The 23,350-nt window shown below is 40.5% G+C and overlaps 1 protein-coding gene and 1 pseudogene across 1 annotated transcript; one reads left to right on the top strand and one right to left on the bottom strand.

Annotated features, from left to right (window-relative positions):
- Positions 1 to 399: 399 nt before the first annotated feature.
- Positions 400 to 3,852, bottom strand: LOC122086906 (uncharacterized mitochondrial protein AtMg00810-like). The gene is made up of 3 exons (XM_042655819.1): positions 3,314 to 3,852; positions 2,136 to 2,223; positions 400 to 582 (listed from the first exon to the last, which is right to left on the bottom strand). The coding sequence occupies exons 1-3, from the start codon at positions 3,850 to 3,852 to the stop codon at positions 400 to 402; spliced, it is 810 nt and encodes a 269-aa protein (XP_042511753.1).
- A 7,081-nt stretch (positions 3,853 to 10,933) lies between these two features.
- Positions 10,934 to 23,350, top strand: part of LOC122086905 — a 59,133-nt pseudogene continuing 46,716 nt past the window's right edge.

Below are 23,350 nucleotides of genomic sequence, written 5' to 3'. Positions count from 1 at the left end.
AAGACACTCTCTGAACTACAAGAGAAGGTTCAGAAGTACATTAATGTTGAAGAAATAATGGATGACCACATAAATTCTACAAATGAGAAAAAGGAGGCTCATGGGGGAGATAAGGGACTGGATGACCGTGCAAAATGCCAAAGGGGGAAGACCAAAACGCTCTTAGAAGAGAGTATAGTGGATACACCCGCTCACCTAGCGCAGGTCACAGATCCTCATGCAAATCAATGCGGATGAGGGAGACTGCCTTAAAGGGCCCGAAGAGGTTAAGGACCCCTAGAGTTTCGTGACCACAATGAATACTGTGACTACCATCGGGATCATGGTCACACCACAGACAATTTTTAGGAACTACAACAGGCTATTGAGGATCTCATAAAAAAGGGCATCTCTAGAGATTTATAGATTGAAGAGGAGGATGCGCAGGCCATAATCAGCTAAGAGATCACAATCATTTTTGTTGAGCAGACGAACAAAGGAGGGACCTACCAAGGAGAGACCCCACACGATGGGGAGCAAGGGACAAGAGAACACCACCATCGAATCAAGGTGGACAACCAATAGGAGGTCAAGGAAACTCCCCTGTATTCAACTTTCACCGAAAACAGTGAAGAGCACTAAACACCCCATGTAAATGATCCCAAGGAGGTAAGAAGAGTCCAACTCAGAACCACACGCTTCTTGAGGCGAAGGTCCCTTTCCAACTCGGCTACCCCTTGGTGTTTCTTGAAAACATTTTAAATGATTATATATTCCTACCATGCCATGTTCATAGCCATCTTTTGATGTTTAATGAAAGAAGATCACGTTCGATGATGACAATCTGGTGGGGGTAGATTTTCCCTATGACGATGCGGTGGTGATCGCGTTGCAAGTAGGGGGTTTCTCTATAGAGAAGATCCTGGTGGACAACGGTAGTTCGACGGACATCTTATTCTGGTTGACCTTCAGGAAGATGGAGATAGAAGAAGAGAAGCTGAAGCCCGTCAACACCCCATTGTATGGGTTCTCCAACATACCTGTGGCCCCTAAGGGAATGATTGAGTTACAAATAAGAGTGGGGAAATGAGAAAAAAGAAGAGCAGACATGGTGAATTTCTTAGTAGTGGACACCCCATCTGCGTACAATGCGATCCTAGGAAGATCGGGGTTGAACAGCCTCCAAGTAGTCGTGTCCACCTACCACCTCAAAATGAAATTTCTAACTGACCATGGAATAGGTGAGTGCAGAGGGAACCAAGAGGAGTACCGACGATGTTACATTAACACCCTTAAGGGAAAGAGCAGGAAAAAAGAAATGCTATCGGTGGAGGTGGATGACCACAGGGAAGAAGTTGTTACAGGAAGAGGAGAAGCGGTTGAAAACTTAATCCAAGTAGACCTGGTGGAGTGAACAGAGAGTAAGGAAACAACAAGTATAAAATAGCAAAGGCAAAAACACGAGCGACACCAATAGAGCTCACCAGGACTCAAGCCATACTCCCTGAGAACCTTATCGTTAGAGGTTTCAAAGTTGACCACCACACAAATGGGAACTTTCAACAGCCTATGGGTCTCGACATCCTCAGCCCCCATCTACAGAGCCACGTTGCCTCAGCTTGTGTTCCCACTAACCACGAGGTCGGGAACTTGAACGACCTTAAGTCTTTAGCAAAAACAAACCCATTTTTCCACCTATGGATTGAACTAGGTATGCTATCTAGGACTAGGTCGTGTCTATCCCTACACTTGAAGTGAAACCAACCAGGACAGTTATGGTCAGTAATCAAGACGTAGACGTTCACGAACATGAGCAGGATGGGGCCCTAAGTATTCAGAAACACCTAATGATGAAGCCTTAGGAAAACCTTAAAGGCATTGGGCACAAGTTGCACCTGAACAACTCTGTAATGCCAAAGCACCGACTCTATAAAATTATAGATAAGAAAACGGAGCCCACTGATGAGCATATACTCATAAAAATAGGCCTCCCCCTCCCTACCGTTGTTGGCCCTTTCACCAGCCTTAGGAAACCTAAGAGACAGACTCAGGGATATGATAAATCTCCCTAAATCTCTTTAACTCTCGCACAGTCAAAAGTGAGGCAAGTTGATCGACGGGGAGCCTAGATTTGGGTGTATCTTAGACCACTTTACCTTCCGTCTCATGAGGGGAGACTTCTGAATTACCCTTTTACCATTTCCTGAAGTGGGACCACGCAGGGACGTAACTGGGTTGATGTTCCTACATTAACACCAGAATGGTCATCAGAGTCAGGGGAAGTGGATTTAGACACTATGACCTCAATGGGGAGGAACAAACAAAAAGGGGAGCGGGGGTTAATTTACTAACTCGAGAATTGAACGAAGATGAGAAGATGAGAAGATGAGAAGATGAGAAAGTATCAACAACCCACACTGGCAGGCACTCAAACTCTCATTGTAAAAATAGCAGACACTAGAAGGAAGCAGAAAAATGGGTAGGAAAGCAACAAACTTGAATACCTCCACTGTGCCCTCACGACGGTTTATATACAAGGAAGTAACCCAAGAACCGTAAAAAACAGAGTGAAATCGACACGTCAAACTAAGAGGAACTCAACAAGTAGATAATTGAGCAACCAAACCTTCGAGCTCCCAATATAAAAGCGAGTCAACCCAACCCTCGTCAAATGTAATCACGGCCCCCATGTCATGATAGGACAGTTCGAAACCCTAGGTACAACGCGATAGAGGGGAACATTAACTTCGCTATCCCAAAGGGCAAAAAAAGGGGGGAAGGTTGATTTAACATATTTTATATTCCCTTAACCTTTTTTCCAAAAAGCTCAAGGGAGTGGGGGGCACCTGATATACCGTAAATGGCTAGCCAATAGAAGGGGGCCAGTACGCCACATATACCAAAGGAACCTACCAGACGAACAGAGGAGTAGATAGACACGTGAATAGGCACGTGCCATGATCATAAGCCCAAAACCCCACACCAGTAGGGGAGGGAGACGACCAGACGAATAGATGAGTAGATGGACACGTAAGTAGGCACGTGCCATAACCATAAGTCCAAGGCCCCATATGAGTAGGGGATGAAGATGACCATATGATCAGAAGAATAGGTTTACATACAAACAGATGTACAGATTCATGTATCGCCAGTGTTGATAGAGATGAGTTAGAATATAAGGATAGAGAGAAAGTAAGGGAACAAGAGAGTGGAAGGTTGGAGAAAAAGATAAAGAAGAAGAAGAAGAGAAGATAATGGTGGAATGTTGTGTGTAGAGAAAACATTCTCTACCACATATATTACTTCACGGATTATAAGCAATGCTTATAACTACCTTGTTATCACAATAGAGTCACATAGGCCCTTCAATGTCAATGCCTCTAACTCTTGAACCACCCATCTCAACCATATAAGTTCACACACAACTTGAGCCATTGCCCTAAATTCTGCCTCTGCACTTGACCTAGCCACAACAGGTTGTTTTTTACTTCTCCATGTAACCAAATTGCTACCCACAAATGTGCAATAGCCTGATGTAGACCGTCTATCAAAGACGGAACCAGCCCAATCAGCATCAGTGTAGCCTTTTATCCTCAAATGATTGTTCCTAGAATACAATAGTCCTTTCCCTTGAGAGGACTTCAAGTATCTGAGGATACAGTACATGGCATCCAAATGCCCACTCTTAAGAGCATGCATAAACTGGCTCACTACTCCTACTGCATAGGTAATGTCTGGGCGAGTCAAAGACAGATAGATAAGCTTGCCCACTAGTCTCTGGTATTTTTCTTCATCAACAAGGGAAGGACCACAATCTTCTCCCAGTCTATGATTATGCTCAATAGGAGAATTTACAGGTTTGCAGCCTAACATCCTTGTTTCTTTCTATAGATCCAATATAAACTTTCTCTGACATATGTTTATCCCCTTCTTACTTGGCACTTCAATGCCCAATAAATACTTCAAGTGTCCAAGGTCTTTGATTTCAAACTATTTGGCGAAGTCTTTAGCCTAACTATCTCAACTATGTCATCTCCAGTCACTACAATATCATCAACATAGACAATTAGTGCAGTAATAGTTCCATTACCCTATTAGGTAAATAAGGTGTGGTCAGCTTGACTTTGAGAATATCCATTCTTCAAAATAGCTTGCCTGAACCTCTCAAACCAGGCCTTTGGACTGTTTGAGACCATACAAAGCCTTCTTAAGAAGACATACTTTCCCTTCATTTGATGTTACACTTCCTCCTCTAAGTTACCATAGAGAAAGGAATTCTTCACATCTAATTGATATATGGGCCACTCTTTATTTGCTACCAAAGACAAGAGAACCCTTATAGAATTTTTCTTAGCCATAGGAGCAAATCTCTCTTGACAGTCAATTCCATACACTTGATTGTACCCTTTGGTCACCAACCTTGCCTTGTACCTCTCAATAGTACCATTTGATTTGTACCAAATTGTGTAAATCCATCGGCATCAAACTGGAACTCTCCCCCTGGGGAGATCACCCAATTTCCAGGTATAGTTCTTCTCAAGGGCCATCATTTCTTCAGACGTGGCTTGCTTCCATTTTGGGTCAGACAAGGCCTGCTTCCATTTTGGGTCAGACAAGGCCTCAGTGATATTCTTAGGAATGGAGATAGAGGAAAGGGCAACAAAAAAAGCAACATTGTAGGAGACAGAGCATCATAGGAAACAAACTGGATAATATGATTAGTACAAACTCTCTTTCCCTTTCAAACAACAATAGGAAGGTCCAACTCAGAATATAGAGGATGAATGTTACCTGAATTGAGGAAGGTAATCTCATGATGTGGATCTAAAGCGGACTCTTGGCAGGTCTTCTTTTCCCTTCTTTTGTACACAATCAGTTCTTTCTCTTCACCAGACCTAACACTTGAATTATCACAAGTGTCAACAATGTCCACCTCTTTATGTTTCCCAATATCAAACTGAAATGGGGCAATAAGAATAGGCAAGGGTGTGAGAAAAGGAATGACATTAGTAGCCTCCTCAATCCTACTATCCTCCCCTTGAAGAGGATGCTGAGAATGAGCAAAAAAGGGAACAGACTAAAGAAAGGTGACATCCCTGGAAAGAAGCCAGCGGTGGGAAGAGGGATGGTAGCATTATAACCTTTGGTAGAGGGGGAATACCCAAGAAAGATGCATTTGAGGGCCTTGGGATCAAGTTTAGTCCGAACAAACTTGTGGACATGAACATAACAGACACACCCAAACACTTTGGGGGGAAGAGAAAAAGCAGGAGCTTGAGGAGACAAGGTTTCCAAAGTGGATTTGGAACCAAGGAGTTTAGAGGGCATGCGGGTAATGAGGAAAGAGGCGGTAAGAAGAGCTTTAGACCAAAAAGTCTTAGGAACATTCATGCCAAAGAGGAGACTTCGAGAGACTTCCAATAGGTGGCGATTTTTCCTCTCAGCCACTCCATTCTGTTGGGGTGTGTCAACATAAGCAATATGATGGATAATACTATGGTCGGCGAAAAGGTCTGGAGTCCACCATACATATACTCACCCCCTTTATCTGAACGAACAATTTGAATACGAGTTGAAAATTGAGTAAGAATTGGCTGATAGAAAATTTTTAAGATATCATAAACATCACTCTTATGTTTCATCAAAAAAGTTTAAGTAGACCTTGAATAATCATTAGCAAAGGACACAAAATAACGATAACCCAATAACGAAGTAGAAGGAGAGAATGACAGATTTATTACTATGGTAAGGATAAGAAGAATGACATATTTAGTAAACACACAAGGTTCACATTGAAACACATGGGAAGAAGGAATAGAAGAAAACAAGTGGCGGCAATTTTTGTCTCATAACACTAAAAGAGGGGTGACCCAAATGTTGATGCCATAACATCACAGAGTTTAAAGTACTGTTGTCATTATGCCCACACACGTAGGACTGAGCAATATGTAAAGGAGAAGTTCCTGGATCAAGAAGGTAGAGCCCATTTTCCATACGTCCACTGCCAATTGTCCTTTTTGTCACCAAATCCTAAAAAACACTGTGAGATGGAAAAAAAGTAACATAACAATTCAAGGATTTGGTTAGTTGGCTCACACATAAAAGATTAAGATTAAAATTTGGAACATGCAGAACGGAGTCCAAAGAAATAGAGGGGGTAACAGGTACGTGGCCCTTACCAGAAATAGAGGAAAGGGAGCCATCGGCAACCTTAACCTTATCCTTACCAGAATAAATATTGTAGGTGTCAAAACAATGAGATATACCAATCATATGGTCAGTGGCTTCAGAGTTAATGACCCAAGAAGAGGCACTGTAAGAGGCAGATGTAGAGACTTATAAGGTGGTGGCTGAAGGAGCTGGTACTGTATGTGTAGAAGAACAATTAGCCAAGTATGACATAACCCTACGAACAGCTGCAATGTCATCCTGAGTTAGACTGTAGTCCCATAGGTTCAGCCTCAGTCATTATAGTATTAGCTCTAACTCCCCCTCTTCTGCTACCATACATAATAGGGGGATAGCCATAAAGGTCCCAACACTTGTCTCCAGTGTGCCCAAATTTTCCATAGTAGACACACCTAAATCCATCCCTGTCATTCTCTAGAGGTGGCCCTTTGCTTCTTCCTCTAATCTCTGACATAATGTAAGAAAACAAGTGGGGAAACACACACAAGATGGGGAGTATGCACTTTACCCAAAAAAGAAAAAACTTCCCGGCACTCAAGAACAATTCCAGCAGGTAAAAGAGAGCATATACTTCAAATAGATCCAACAAAAACACAATCTTCAGGGAGTCATCTTCTCAATGCAACACATGAGACTCAAACAACATACCTCACCAACCTAAATCAGCCAGAAGCATCACATACACAATTTTGAGAGCAAAAACAAGGTGAAAACAGGGCTGGCTGTACCTTAAAAACAAGGGAGAAGAGAGTTGTGGCTCAACACCTCTTCTCTTCAAGAACCGAGACCGTAAGGGTTTGAAAGAGGGGCCTAGGGCAACACAAAAGAGGCTTATCCCATCCTTAGCGGCAATTGGATGAGAGAGAGAGCCATTCCAAAGCAGGGTTGGCGAAAATGGCTTGAACTTATCCGACTCCTTTTTTTAGCTTAAAACTCCAATATCTTCACATGGGGCCTCCTCTATTTGACTACGATCTTCATCCAAGGTCATCTAAAGAAAAAGGATGAGTTTTTTACATAGTATTCTCTTCCTTGGAACCCCTTTGTAACCTAAGGTTCTAAAGAGAAGAAATGGGGACTAGGAGTAGATAACATGACTCTCAAACCTAAACTTAGGCTTTGATACCAAGTTAGAATACGAGGATCGAGAGAAAGTAATGGGCACAGAAGAGTGGAAGGTTGGCGAAGAAGAGGAAGGAGAAGAAGATGAAGAAGAAGAGATAAAAGTGGAATTTTGTGTGTAGAGAAAATATTCTCTACCACATATATTACTTCATTAACAATATAAAAGGAATTACATACACCTCCTTAGGGAGGTAAAAGGGAAAAAAAAGAAAATACAATAAGAGACAACAATTTAACAAACTTGTTCCTAAAGTACCCCTTATTTCACAAACTCTAACATTTTATCTGTAATGTTCTGCTTCGTATGTTCTTTGCCTCTTTTGTCCACTAGGTCCCTCTTGTATCTCCTTCCCTTGCTTCTCTATCTTAGTAAATGACAGGCCTATCGGTTACTTCCCCTCGGGGCATAGTATCCGTCAAGGATGCCCCCTCTCTCCTCTTCTCTTCTCCTTTTCCCTGGAAGTCCTTTCTCGTTCCATCTAATTTGTCACTGGCCTACATCACAACTCCCCCATTCCCAAATGCAAATCCCTTCATCTTTCCTATTTGGCTTTTATCGATGACATCATGATCTTTTCCAAGGCTGATCCCCTCTCCATCACTATTATGACCATTCACCACTCCTTCGAAACTCTTTCAGGTCTCAGTATCAACCTTCTCAAATCTAATCTCTTCTTCCCCGGTGTCTCCCGTGATGCTCAAGGCATCCTTCTTAGAATCACTGGATTTTCTTTGGGATCCTTACCTATCAAATACCTTGGTTTCCCTCTCATTTCCTTTAAGCTTTCCATCCCATCATTGCTCACCTTTGCTTGATCTTCTCTGAAAAAAACTCCAACTTTGGAAAGGTAAACTCCTCTCTTTTGCTGGTCATCTTACCCTAATCAGGTTGGTCCTCTAGTCCATGTCCCTCTATTGGAGGGCTCTGATTCCTCCAAGTTCCTCCGTCCCCTTAGGTGGAAGAAGGTCTGCCTTCCCAAAGCAGAAGGAGGCTTAGGGATTAAAAGAATTAAAGAGGTCAATCTGTGGGAGTCCTCAAGCTCATCTGGAAAATTATGTCTAAGCAAAAAAGAATTTGGATTGACTGAATCCTCTCCGGTTTGCTCAAGCACAACTCTCTTTGGACTGCCCCTTCCATTATTGATGCCTCCTTGATCTAGAGAAAGGTCCTTTGTCATAGGCCCATTGCCCTCAATGTCATTTCCTTTTCCATCGGCAATGGCCAGACCACCTCTCTTTGGAAGGACCCCTGGCATCTTTTGGGTATCCTGTCACATCTGATCTCTCCTAGGAATATCAACTCTTCCGATCTCCCCGCTAATGTATTTGTCTCTCTTATCCTTTCTCCCAATGGCCTGTTCCCCCCTCTCCCCCCCTCTCCTTAACCTTTGGGCCTCCCTTCCTCCTCTCCCCCTGGCCATAGAGGAAGGGAGGATAAATGCATATAGCTTCCCTCTTCCAACGGGATCTTCTTCTCTGTCTTTACTTGGTCCTTTATTAGATCCCCCACCCCTATGGTCCCATGACATAATTCGGTCTAGTTTAAAGGCCATATTCCCCGCCATAGCTTTACTCTATGGCATTGTCTGCTCAACTGTCTCTCCACCCAAACCTTCCTCATTCACCGCCATATCCCCGCAACCCTTCTTGTTGTCTTTGCCCCCAAGGTATAGAGGACATCCCCTACCTTTTCTTCTGCTGCCCCATCTCCTCTTTTGTCTTGAAATCCGTTCTTTCTAGGTGCTGGCCAGCAAGAAGATTCATTCTCCCTTTTAATAGGGAATGGAACTAGATTGATATGACCTTTTCTGGTCCTTCCCTTGGCAAGTTGGCTTTTTGTGCAACCATTATTCATCTCTGGATTAAGCAAAACATCTGTAGATGGACTTCTAACTCTCGTTCTCCAGACAAGATTTGGAAAGCCATCTACTTTGATGTTACTTTCAAAATTCAATCCCTTCATACTCATTCTGTTCCCAATTCCCTTAGAAACACTCATATCATTGCTTCATATGGAACCTATGGGTCGATCTTATCCCATTCCTTAATGGCTATTATCCTCCCCTTACCTTGATGTTCCCCTTGGGACTTGATGTATTGTCTTTGTTCTTTATTTTGATGGTTCCCCCTAGGTTGACTTCTCCCTGTTGGCTTAAGCCTTCCCCCTCTCTCCCCCTTGTATATTTTTCTCCTCTTGGTAATGAATTATTTATTCATCTTAAAAAAAAAAAGGTGTCTGGGATAAATTTGTTAAGGAGAGGGGGGTTAGAGGGGAGGGAAGGGGGGACAGAAAATATTGGTGAAGTATGACACAACTTCAGCTTTGATGGCAATAGGGTCAAGGAGGAGATTCCCGTCAATTGCTATAAGCTGAGGAATGGTGTTAGCATCAGTCCTAGATTTCAATGATTGGTGAAAGTAAGAGCAATTATAATCTCCCTGGTCTAACCATTTGATGCGGGATTTCTGCTTAAGGAAGCTTTTCTCTTGGGTTAGAAGAGAAGGGAGCTCAAGGGAGGTTTCTTTCTCATCAAGGGCCAAGGAGTGGTTGAAGATGTCACCTTGTAGACGAGATTGAAGAGAATCAAGTTAGGATCTTCAAGTGGAGACTCTAGAGTTGATTCCAAAGGTGGAGACTTTGTAGTTTTTTAGGGCAATCTTCACATTCTTGAGCTTATATGCAAAGGTACTGAAAGGGGAAGTATATGATTGAGAAGGGAGCTCCCAACCATTTTTGACAACATGGCGGAAACCAATGTGGGGTGGCCACACGTCAAAAAACTTGAAAGGTTCGGGGCTGAAAGAGATAAAGGGATTGAAAAACAAAGAAATAGGGCAGTGATCAGAGATGCTAGGGAGGTCAAATATGGCATGGGAGGACAGGTAAGAGGAGAGCCAAACTTCATTAACTAAAACTCTATCTAACTTACAACCAATACGATTTGCATCTACCCTATTATTATTCCAGGAGAGTTTGGTGTCAGACCAATGAAAATATTGAAGGTAGAGTCCTCAATGCAAGAATTGAAGGCATCCACAGAAGAGTGGTCGATAGAGGAGCCTCCTTGCTTCTCACGGGCATATCTGACAGCATTGAAGTCTCCTCCCCAGCCCCAAGGGAGAGAATTGACTTAAGAGGAAAGGGCCCTGAGGTCCTCCAACTCATCCAATAGGGGTAATCTATCAAAGGCACGATTAAGCCCATAAATAGCAGAGAAGAAGAGGGGTCAATTACTAGAGGAAACAAAGATGGAAAGGTGGATGAATTGGGATGCAAAAGAGATTTCAGTAAATTGAATCTTAGAGCTATTCAAGAGGACCTAGATTCGTCTATTGGGATTGTGAGTAGTTAGAGAGGAACCAGGAAGGGGCAATGCAGTGAAAAATACAAGAGAAATTAGCTTCGGGAACCCTACTCTCAAGAAGACAGCAGTGAATGGATTTCAGATTCTTGGCAAGGAAGTCGAGACCCCGCACATTCCAAATGGACTAATAATTCATGAGGGAGGGGTATGGGGCCATCTCAACCTCAGAGGAACTAGGGTTGGCACGACAAAGACGGGAGGGTTGACTACGATGACATCTACAATATTCCTTAAGGAAGAGACCAAGGGTGAAAGGGGGGATTAATGTGGAAGAGATGGATTGGGTTACCATAGAGACAGACATGTCCAGAGCTAAAGAGGTCATTGTGGACAATATGGCAACGGAGCTGGTTGGGGCGCAAAGAGGTTCTAGCAGTCAACTAATCAAAACGGAGCAGTGGAAAAGCAGTGGATGGCGTTGGAGGGCCCTAATGATAACGAGTGGTCACAGCTAGAGGGGCAGGTATGGTGTTTGCAAAGGAAAGGAGGGGCTGCAATAAGACCTATAGGTTCTGGGAGAGTGCAGCATGGGAGATTCTCTCAGATATCCTAAAAGAGGAAACCAAAAGGGGTGCGAGAGGCGTGAGAGGCACTGACAAAGTCGAGACTTTTGGAGAAGACGTGATAGGTCCTGCCTATGCTAGGGGAGCATAGCGAGCGTTGAAGCAGTAAAGGCACTAAAAATGAATAAGGTGATGATGTGGCATTATCCTGACTAGGCCTGGCAGGCCTAGCAGGAGAGAGGACAGTGAGAGATACAGAGGGCACAGAGCAGCTAACATGCAGAGTCGTCGAAGCTTGGTCTCCAACATAGCTAAGGGTTTCAGAGAGCATTACAAGAGGCGGGCGCTTTTGAGAAGCCACAGAGGGAGGAGACAAGGTTTTCAAAGGAGTTACGGAACCGAGAAGTTTTGTGGGCATGTGGTTAATTAAAAGGCATAAGTAAGAAGAGCATTAGACCAAAAAGTTTTAGGAACATGCATGTTAAAGTGAAGACTCCTACTGACTTCCAACGAGTGTCGATTTTTCCTCTTAGCCACCCCATCCTATTGGGATGTGTCAACACAAGCCAACTGATGGATAATGCCATTGTCAGTAAAAAAAAATTCTTGAAGACCACCACACATGTACTCCCCTCTTTATCAGAATAGACAATTTTAATTCTAGTTTCAAATTAAGTATGGATTGTCTGATAAATTTTTTTGAAGGCATCATAAACATCACTCTTTGCTTTATCAAAATAGTCCAAGTGCTACGAGAAAAATCATTAACGAATGAAACAATGTAACGATAGCCAAATAGGAAGGTAGTAGGAAAGGGTCCCCAAACATCAGTATGCACAATATAAAATGGAACATCAGATCTATTACTAGGATAAGGATAAGAGGATCGACAATGTTTGGCAAATATATATGGTTCACAAGTAAAGACATGGGAAGAAGAAAACGAAGTAAATAAATGAGGTAGTTGTCTTCTTATAACAACAAAAGAGGGATGGCCCAAACGTTTATGCGAAAGCATCACGTAACCCATAGAACTATTGTCATTGCGTCCACACACATAACACTAAGTTGTGCGCAAAATAGGTGGTTGAGGTTCAAGTAGATAGAGCCCTTTCCTCACATCCACTGTCGATGATCCTCTTTGTCACCAAATCCTGAAATAGATAATGAGAGGGATAGAAAGTGATATAACAATTCAAGGATTCGGTTAAATGACTTATAGATAGAAGGTTAAATGTCAGAACTTGGAACATGGAGAATAGATTCAAGGGAAACAAAAAAGGTAACAGGAACCCTGCCCTTACCATAAATGGAGGAAAAGGAACTATAAATCGCCTTAACCTTATCTTTATCAGAACACATAGAATATGAATCAACACACTGAGACATGCCAATCATATGATGATCTATGGCGCCAGAGTCAATAACCCAAATAGGAGCAGTGGAAAGAGCCAAGGTGGAGACTTGTAAGGCAGAAGTCGAAGTGTCTGAAAATAAGGATGTAGATGAAGTACTTCCCAACTAGACATAACCTTGTGAAATGATGCAATTTCCTCCTTGGTAAGAGAGTTTTTCTCTGCCTGTATGCTAAGTGGAGGCCCCGTAGTATCAGTCTGCATAAAGTGTGCCCTAGCCCCCCCCCTTTATGGCCACCATATATACTATTAGATCCACCACGTGTACCAAGAGGATGGCCATGAAGTATCCAACCCCTCTTTTTATTGTGCCCAGATTTTCCACAATTATCACAATGGAATCTATCCATATTATCTCCACGAGGTTGCCCCTGGCCTTTGCCGCCACCATTCCAATCTCTATGAGAGCGAGAGGAAAGAATTGACTGCTCAAGAGAGGATGCAAGTTCCATGGCCACTCACTGAATATCCTCACTTTACACTGAGCTACACACCTCATCAAGGATGTAAGGGGAGACCGTCCCAAGATTTGTTTTCGAATTGGATTATACTCCAAATTCAAACCACCAAGTAAGATAAGAACACCCTCATCTTCAAATGTTGGTAAACCTTAGCTTCATCTTCTGGATTGGACAGTTGAAAATCCCTATAGTGATCATATTCTTCCCACAGACCACTAACAGTGTTGTAATACTCAAAAATAGTCTTATCTCCTTGCTTCATTGTAATGACCTTCTTGAGGAGTTGATAGGCCTTAGGCAAGTCACCCACTCCGTAAAAAGTTCGGAAAAACTATCTTAAATGTCCTTAGTAGTTTCTACCCTCATAAACCTCCTTCCAATCTTAAGTTTTATAGTGAATATCAGCCAAGTCATAAACAGTGGAGTTCTTAGTCTCCCATTTCGGATACAATGGAGCACTTGTGTTAGGAGCTCGAATGGTTCTTGTAACATACCTAGCTTCCCCCTACTCCACAAAGAAAGCTTCACAGAGTGAGCCCAGTCCAAATAGTTGGTGTTGTCTAGCTTCACAATAGAAATCTAAGTATTTAGATTCTCAAAAGCCATACGGTTAGGAGGAGCATTACTTGATTTCCCTTACTCCGCAAGGAAAACTTCACATAGTGAGCCTAGTCCAAATAGTTGGTGTTGTCCAACTTTACAATAGAAATTTGAGTATTTAGGTTCTCAAAAAACATATGAGAAGGAAAAGTACTACTTGATGCACTAGCTGAAACTTCTCCAAGTCCGTTGTCTACAAACATATTGTAGAGGAGGAACCACACATGAGATGGGGAGTACACACTCTACCCAAATCTTCCTTCCCAATACTCAGAGATAAACCCAACAAAGGGGTGAACAAACAACTCCAAAAAAATTCCAAATCAAATGCACTTTTGAGGAGAAAAGGTATACAGAAGAACTATCATATAAGACAATAAGTGGGGGAATCCGCTCTTCCACATCCCTAGGGAGGTAAAGATAAAAAAGAACAATTACAAAATAAGACAATAAGTGGGATAACTAGTTCTCAAAATACCTTTAATACACAAGCTCTAACAAACATAAGGTGAGAGCATGCCTAGCCTTCGAAAAATGCTTGACCACTGTGGTTGAATCAACTTGGAGTCGGGCTTTGTCAATCCCACATTTAAATCCTTGGTTATAAGAGAGTAAAGTGCATAGAAACTATCCATGATCAAATGCAGCCTGAGCTTCATAATCCCACTTATAGATACTTGTGAAAACACCCTTGCATACACTAAGTAAAGAACAACCATAAATTTCAAACCAATAGGATTCAACCCAAAACCTTCTAACCGTAGACTCATAAAAATTAATTTTGAGCATTAGGGCTTTAGAATCTCCATTAAAGTGTCACACTCTCCTCTCCTCAAACTGGCTTCTCTACCCTTTTTTTTGGATTGACATTCAATAATGTCATTTTTTCATGAAAATGGCAGCATATGGTTATAAAGCATAATATGCTAACTTGTCAAAATAAAACATTTAATTTTACAATGTTATACCATGATGATATGTCATATGGGACATTTCAACCCAAAATTGACCACAAAATGCTCCCATATAAAAACAGTGTTTTTTTACGTATTGTACACCCAATTCTTCCAAGGGTGATTGGTGGGACCAAAAAACTATATCATATGGTCTCATGTCTGGATTTTGGTTATGGAAAATTCCTTTCTGAAAATCACGAAAAATATAAGATAGTGATGCACATTACATGAATGCTAGTGCAGAGTAATGATGTTAGATATATTAGTTATGTTTCACTAACAAATGACTGAGAACAAGTTCTGGGTGGAAGCTTGGTTTTTTAAGGCATAGATACAGAGCTATGTTTTAGTGGTGGTCAAGGATTGCTATTTTCTACTTTACCTGTTTCCGTGGTCCATAACATGGAATTAGTAGATTGATGTGGTCTTTCAAATGTAGTTGTGTGATTCACTATCTTAAAGTGTATCTGGATGTAACTTTTAGAAGATGGAATTCTGTGTTTTTCCATGTTATCTGGTTATGGCAAGGGTAGTGTGGAATTTCCCACTTAAAATAGAAGCATGGCAGATGGGTGTGGCCTGATTTTCCATGTTACCTAAAGTGTCTTATGGATAGGTGATGGGTGAGAATGCATCAGTTGAACCTCCCTTTCTTTTCTTTTTTCTTCCTAATTCAGGTTTACATGAAAATAATTTTTTAAGTTGAAAAGTTCCTGCGTTACATTCTCAAAATGTTCAATGATTATTTTCTTTAAAATTAATTAGCTTTTCTGTTAATGGATAACCTAACTATTGATTAGTTTTCTTTTAAAAACTTCTGGCAAAGAAAACATGAAAATTTTCCTAATTTCCAAGCATAGAAGATATGATGAAATTGCTTTTGTTATGATTTATGAATGATATTTTTCAGGATTATGTTTGGTTCTTATTATCATGTTCTTCATCCTGTTTCAGGAACATCATGGGGCTACCTCATACTCCTCTATGTTTTTGTTCAAGTCTCACGGGCCATTGTTGTCGGAGTATTATATCCTTTTCTGCGATATTTTGGATATGGTTTGGATTGGAAGGATGCAACTATTCTTATATGGTCTGGTCTGCGAGGCGCAGTGGCGTTATCCCTATCGCTGTCAGTTACGGAAAGTTTTTTTTTATTTATTTTTTGGGTAAATTGCATGTCGGGTTCTGATGCTTCAGATATCTATGATGAGGTCCCTTACATTTGAAAAATTATAGTCAAGTAGTTAAGGTTCTATTGATTGAGTTAAACCAGAGCAAAAGGAGAGGAAGTGAGGAGAACATGAAGAAGAAGAAGAAGAGAGGAGAGAAGAGCTCAGGAGAAATGGGTTAGAGTCATTGACCTCTCCCAACTCTATGATATTGATTCTAAGTTCAGAAGTTACCAGTATACCCTTACTACAAACATGTACTCCCATATTACCCATAATAATCTTCCCATTATACCATTGCAACAGTATTCCAACACTCTCCCTCAAGTGGGGAGTAGATATCATGCATGCTCAGCTTTCTCAAATGGGTATGGAACAGCGGATTGTCTCTTTGGTTAGCACATCAGCCACTTGATCTCCCGTCTTCGTATAGTGAGTGGAGATACACTTGAAATCAATTTTCTCCATTATGAAGTCATGCTCAACTTTAATATGTTTTGTTTGATTATGCTGCATAGGATTGTAGGCAATGCTGATTGCAACCTTATTATGACAGTATAGTCTCATGGAGTCATTAACTTCAAATCCCAGTTCTTGAACTAACTTTTTGAACTGTAGGAGTTCACAAATTCCATGTGCCATGGTTCTAAAATATGTTTTAGCACTTGATCTAGCAATAGTTGGCTGCTTTTCACTTCTCCTAGTAACCAGGTTTCCACCTACGAAGGAGCAGTACCCTGACGTATCAATTGGGACCAACAGCCCCTTCTTTTACAAGCCCGATCTACATCAAGTTGTGTTTTTGTAACTTTCAACAGTACCCCTTAAATTTTGTAACTATCTCTAACTGAGTGGCCTGGAACATAGACGAACCCAAACATCAGGGATTCCTGTTTTTGAAACTTGAGGGATCCTGATCCTAGATACTCCAAATTGTCAGGAGGCCCAGCTATAATTTACCCTTTATTAACACCAGCTTTTATGCCTATGTAGTAGAACTAGCAAAAGTAATGTCTTAAAAGTTTGTAGATGAATGCCTACATGAACTGGTTTGACTAGTCAGTGCTTCTTGATTACTTAGAAATTTTTTTGTTCTTTTCTTCAGATGTGTATCTCATGGTGAATATAATTTTAACCTCTTCTGGACGTGAAAAATTGCTTGAAATATTTTATTGCTAATCAACCTATAACTTGTAAGTCCAGGCTAATGATTCTGTCTCGATGTCTCTTTCTGTCCCCCAATACTTCCAATTTTAGTAAAGGGACCTGCTATGGTCTTTCTAGTTTCTCTTGGTATATCCAACTATGGACATGCTCTGGATTCTTTTTCTTGTCCATGAAAAACTTGGTTTGGTGTCATGGTAGCATGATTTTCAGGATTGGTATCATTTGGATTTTCTGATCCATACCAATCTGGATTGGTGTCCCCCTTGACTGATTTAGGTCACTACTGATCATTAAATTGAGGCATAGTCGTGAATAAGGGTTCTGGGAGGATAATATGAATAGGATATCTTGAATGAGTCCTTTCTTCCATAAAAAAAAAAAATGCTATTTACTTTCTTACTGCACTTCTAGACAATGCTCATGCTGATACTGTCAATTGTGCTCCAGAACAATGACGTTTCAATGTCTGTTACACCTGTCAAACCTGAAGGTTTATTCATGAATTTGATTGTGTGCAGTTTTTCATGTTGCTAGGGTTAGAATTTGGAGACTATTTGTTTGTTGTCACTTTTATATATTATTTATAAGATTATGTAATTTTAAATATGTTTTGCGATCTAGTAAAAAAAAAAGGTATTTCAGTGTTTCTTTGATAAAAATCGCAAAATGAAAAGAGTAATATGGGTTTAATCCAGTCCTTTATGAGGGGATGCCAACTCTACCTTATGCTCTCAATTTTGCGTAGCAATACAAGTTTACAACTTTGACAGAAAAAGGTAATGCACGCTTGAAAATAGAGATTCTATATGTTGGGAATGAGTAACATTTTCAGTTTTTATCCCTAAAAATAGAGGGGACAGAACTTCCATTGTGCATAAGTATTTATGCTCATTACTTGTCTCCACAATCTCGAGGATCACTGGCATTTTTCCAAAGCCTTTTAGATAGCATTGCAGAATCCATGTCTTCACATCTTCCCACTCCTAACCTATTCAATCTCTTTCGTTTGCATATATGTTCCCACTCAAGTAAGTGTAACTAAGATGAGTCATCCATTTATTCCAAAGGAACTCCTTTAAAGTTTTGACTGGACAAATGAGAAGTATATCTGGGAATGGTGAATAAAGAAAAGGAATATAATTACACGAGAAAAGTGAAAGTGAAGGTTAGGGAGCTTCAACCCTGGAATGGATCTTTCGAGGTTTTATTACTAAGTATAGTTGTTACAAAGTGAGAACACAAGCACTGTTGCATATATAAGCACTAAGCAGCGATTGCTTGCTGTCTCCTTAGCGAGTGGTCCAAACAGTTGACGAAATGGGAATAAGTTCAGTCCTTTTCTCAATGGGATTGTTGTTATAGTGTCTAGGTATAATGCATCTAGTACATTCTCTGTGTAGATGTAGGACATGGATTGTGGTTCACACTCATCCTTATCTAACACCCATATATGTAACCCTCCTCATATTATAAATAAAGCTGGCCTCTGTCATATCTGATAAGCCAATCAATTCTCTCAATCCCTTCTTCTCAACTATTGTCCATCCCCTCCATAACTGGATCCAAACTCTATATTTGCAGGAGGCATCCAATATATATTGAGTGCAACGTGCCTCCCCCCTCTCATCCCCCCCGCCACCACCCCCCCCCCCACAAAAAAAAAAAAAAAACCACTAGTGAATTCAGGTCTACATATTTGGGACCTCCCCGTTCCAAATAGCTCCTTAGGCGAAGTTCAATCTGTCTCCACACAGCCTTGAAACATTTAATATATGGTGTGTTTTCAAAACTAAAGCAAATATATACTTTCCAATCAATGAGATTTATGCCCATCAGTGAAATTAGAAAACTCCTACTGCCTTACTCTCCCTCTAACTCTTGCACTTTTTTTATGAGATCCTTGCAGTTTTTATGGTAATCACAAACGAACCTAGTAGATTCACTCCGGCCTCACTTTGATCGGGTATTTCTGGACTTTCCCAGTTCTGGTATCATAAAATGGGCCATATAGCCCCCTGTTAGCAGCTATTCGCATCACTCGTTACATCTGCAAATTAAGGAAATTGAAAATTCTTTAACATGTACCTTTTGAACATTAACAGCCCAAGGATGCCAAAGCATTATGTTCCCCTTGATCCCCTATTAATGGGAGAAAATGCCTTTCAAGGCCACATTCCCCATCATAGCTTCATTGCATGGAGATCCCTTCTCATTGCCTCCCCACTCAGTCTTTCCTTAACCACAGGCATATCCAAGTCCCTCCCTACTGCTGCTTTTGCTGAAATGGTACTGAAGATGTTGATCATCTCTTCTTCTCCTGCCCCTTCTTTTCTATTGGAAAAAGGTCATTAGAAGCTATTGTCCTGCTAGATCTTCCCTTCTGTAGAGAGTGGATTTTGATGGACATGACCTTTGGAGGATCTTCTACTTGTGACATTGTTAGGAAACTTACCTTCTATGCTACTATCAGCCACATTTGGATGGAGTGGAATCTTTGTAGATGGACAGCCAAATCTAGATTCTTCAACATGATTTGGAAAGTGATATACTTTGATGTTAACTCCAAGCTTAACTCCCTTCCCACCATAGAGCTAAAGATTCCCCAAAAAACAGGCTTATTGTTGTCCCTTGGGGTCTTCCTTCTACCATCATCCTCTCGCCTTCCCCCCCCCCCCCTGAGAGCCTCTCCCCTCAGGCTTCTTTGTCCCTTGTGTTGGCTCTACCTTACCTTTTTTTTTTTTTTTTTTTAGTGTTTGTCTTGTTTCCCCTCCCCTTGGGCTTGTTCCCCTACTTTAGTTGGCCGATGGCCCCCTCTCTTTTCCCCTTTGCATTGCAATTTTTTTTTCTTAATGCATTATTTATTCATCTGGAAAAAAAATTATAAATATATATAGCTGAAAGTGAAAAGATAAATCATTCAAATAATCTTGACCATCTGATGTAACAAACACTCTATCCCAATTGATCAAATTTGGATCAGTTGATGCTCTGAAGTGGGTGACTTTATATGCGAAAGAACTATGAAAGATAAAGTAATGAATGAATGAATTAGAGTTGATTTGGGAGTTTCCCCAATCAATGAAAAGCTCCGAGAAAGCCATTTGAGGTGGTATGGTCATGTTCAACGGAGGACTGATGGAAGATCCAGATCATTGAGCCAAGTGTTCCATATAGCATGCCTCAGTTAAAGATGGGCATTTCTTATATGCCTACCTTTTTGGTACACAGTCCCATTCATCAGTTCCTAGATCCTATATGATAATTTCTTGTCTCATTTTCTGAAATGTGGGCAATCTAATTAATATAATTATTGTGTTGCTTTTCATGCAAAAACTTGTTTACATTCTAACTAGTCTATCACTTTCTCATGGTTCCAGTGTTCCAGTGACAACTCATCTTTTCTTGATCAAAGCACAGGATTTCAGTTTTTTTTTTCCATGGAAAATGTCATGTATAATTCCTCAGCAATAAATCGACCCAGATTTTCAATTTAGGAACGGAAATTTCCCTTTCGCCGCAATTTGTTTTCTTCACTGGTGGCTCTGTGTTCTTGACGCTTATTATAACTGGATCAACAGCACAACTTATTTTGCATCTTTCGGATTTGGATAAGCTATCAGCAGCAAAGGTGAGGTTTTATATATGTGGAGGAATTTTTTTTGTTTGATCGTATCACATGAGGTGTTATCTTTTTGTATTATACGACCACAGTAATTATCAGTAATGATGATTACATAAGTCTCTGGATATCACATTAAAAAAAAAAAAAAAAAAAAAAAAAAAAAAAAATCTCAGGATGATGCCCATAGGCTACTTGAGTAATAGAGAATATTGTATCAAGTGGATGAATTTGGATGCTGGACTTTTTAATTATGACTACCATTTTCAATTCTCTAGACTTGCAGCTTGCAACCCATATTCTTTCAAATATGATAAGACAGTGAATACTCAGAATCTGGCAGCAATCTAGAACAGAATAAAAAATCAAAAAGCCTGAACACTTACGTAACCATTCGCACAGCTGGAAAGGTCGCAATGATTGATTCAAAAGAGGAGAGGTGAAAGTAAGAGCTGAGAAGAGAAGAAGAGAAGAAGATAAGATGACAGGAAGACAAGAGAAGAGAGAACATTAGAGGAAGACAAGGGAAGAAGAGAAAAGAGACTGTAAAATCGTGTGTAGGAGAGTGTGGATCGTGTGGACTCTTCCCACCTATATTGCTTTACTAACATGATAAAAGGAATTACATACATCTCCCTAGCGATGTAAAAGGTAAAAAGGGAAAATAAAATATAAGACAACAAGATAATAAACTAGTTCTCAAAGTACCCCTATTACATAAACTCTAACACTCCCCCTTCAAGCTAGAGAATAAATATCATTCATTTCCAAGCACAAAAGGTTACTGAACTGGTGAGAGATGAGCCCTTTGGTGAAGATGTCTCTGCCAATTGATCACATGTGTTCACAAAAGAAGGACAAATGTAACCAAAGTCTATCTTCTCCTTGATGAAATGTTGGTCTACTTCAATATGCTTTGTTGATCATGTTATACGGGATTGTGAGCAATACTTATATGGCCTTATTATCACAATAGGGCTGCATAGGTCCCTTAGAATGAAATCCCAACTCCTGGACTAACAACCTCAACCATAGGAGTGAGGGTGTTTATCGGCTCAGTTCCGGTGTAGATAATTCGATTTGGTTCTTAGGTAAAACCAAAACCGAATCATTTAATAAATAGTTTCATATATTGAAACCGAAACCATTTATATGTTGGAGTTTATGTAATAGGGGAAGTTTAGGAACTGTACTTATGTTATGATTCCTAATGTAATTTCCCTAAAGTTCTAGTTGAACTTAATATATGCGGGAAAGAGCCAAAATGCTCCCCACGTTTTGCTCCCATTTCATTTCCTCTTCTCTCATCTTCTCTCCTTCTTCCTTTCTCTCTGTTATCTTCTTCCATCATCTTTAATCCTAGCAGTCCTTATTTCTAACTTGGTATCAAAGCTTGTACAAGGGTTTGAAAGTCAATTAAGCATCCTTGTTTCATTCTTTAAGTCTCTCTTGGAACCCTAAAGGTAGATGTAATACCCTCTAACTTGACTTGTATACCTTTACCTATGGACAGGTAAGAGTACAAGACAGGGAAGGCCAATGTTAGCCTGATTGGCAGCAGTGAAATGCTAGAAGAGGAGATGTGATCCCACTTGCTCCTATTCAGCTTGTCAATATTGCAAGAGGAACCACCAGGAAGTGTGGGCAGACAGGTAATTTTCAACCAATAAAGGGGTTGGGTACGAAAGGAGGAGTAACAGATCATAGGGGACTGAAAATGGCCAAACCAGCGGGTATCAACCGGCCAGCCGATTTTGCCTGGCAGAATGCATTTTTCTAATTTTACACTGTGAGCCCCACATCCATACTATACAAATTCCCATTTTGCCCCTATATAAGGAAGCCTAATGAGGTATGGAATTGCATAGTATAACATTAGTAACTTAATGGGAGAATTAATTTATTAATTTAATCAATTCTAATTAAATAAGTGATATATATATAACATCTATAAGGGCCAAGGGTCTGTTTGGGATCCCTTATATACATGTCTTGGGGAAAATTTCTCACCCTAACCATGAGCTGCTGTAGCAAGAAGAAAAGAAAAGAAAAGAGCAAAAGAAGGAAGAGGAAGAAGAGAAGGAGATAAGGAACTCACCTCCCTTAGGCAACTTCTGGACCAAGCCCATATCCAAGTGAGTACATCTACTACTGAATTATGATTAGAAAGATGGTTTTGTACAAGTGGGATAGTTGAGGTTAGGGTTTTGCCAACTGGGAACTGCCAGGGAAACCCTGTACAGAGAATTGTTGCCCAGTGAGAAAAAACCCCATCTCAAGGAAAGTTCCAGGATATAATTTATTGGAAATTAGTCCCTGCAAACCTTGGAATTTAGGGTTTCTATAAATTTGGTGGTAATAGAGAAAATCTAGAATGGAAGTAGGATCAATTAAATAAAATATGATACACATATTAGGTTAGAATTTGTATAATTGTTGAAATTGAGAAATTTAACAGATTTTAATTAAATTCATTGTAAAATTCTATTACAAACTAAATTGAGCTGAAAATTTTATGTAAGAGAATGAAAATGAATGTATTCAACTTAATTCACTGGCCGAATTGAGAATACATGGCCCAATTTAGCTTCGCAGCAGGCTAAGAAGCAGAGAGCAGTATGGCACAATCAAATTCTATAAAGTTAAGGGTAACCAGTGGGTCACGACCGGCCAGCCGGTTGTTACCCAGATAACCCACTGGTTAGGGTTCCAGAAGCCAAAAAGGTTGTGCATTAGGTCAGCAAACCTTTGGATATATTTGGGGACTATATATATAAAATATGTGGAAAGTATGACTCATGA

Source organism: Macadamia integrifolia, chromosome 8, assembly GCF_013358625.1.
Source record: "Macadamia integrifolia cultivar HAES 741 chromosome 8, SCU_Mint_v3, whole genome shotgun sequence".
NCBI classification, from domain to species: Eukaryota; Viridiplantae; Streptophyta; class Magnoliopsida; order Proteales; family Proteaceae; genus Macadamia; species Macadamia integrifolia.
Note: the sequence above shows the minus strand (reverse complement) of the source record. Positions and strands in the feature narration are given on the sequence as shown.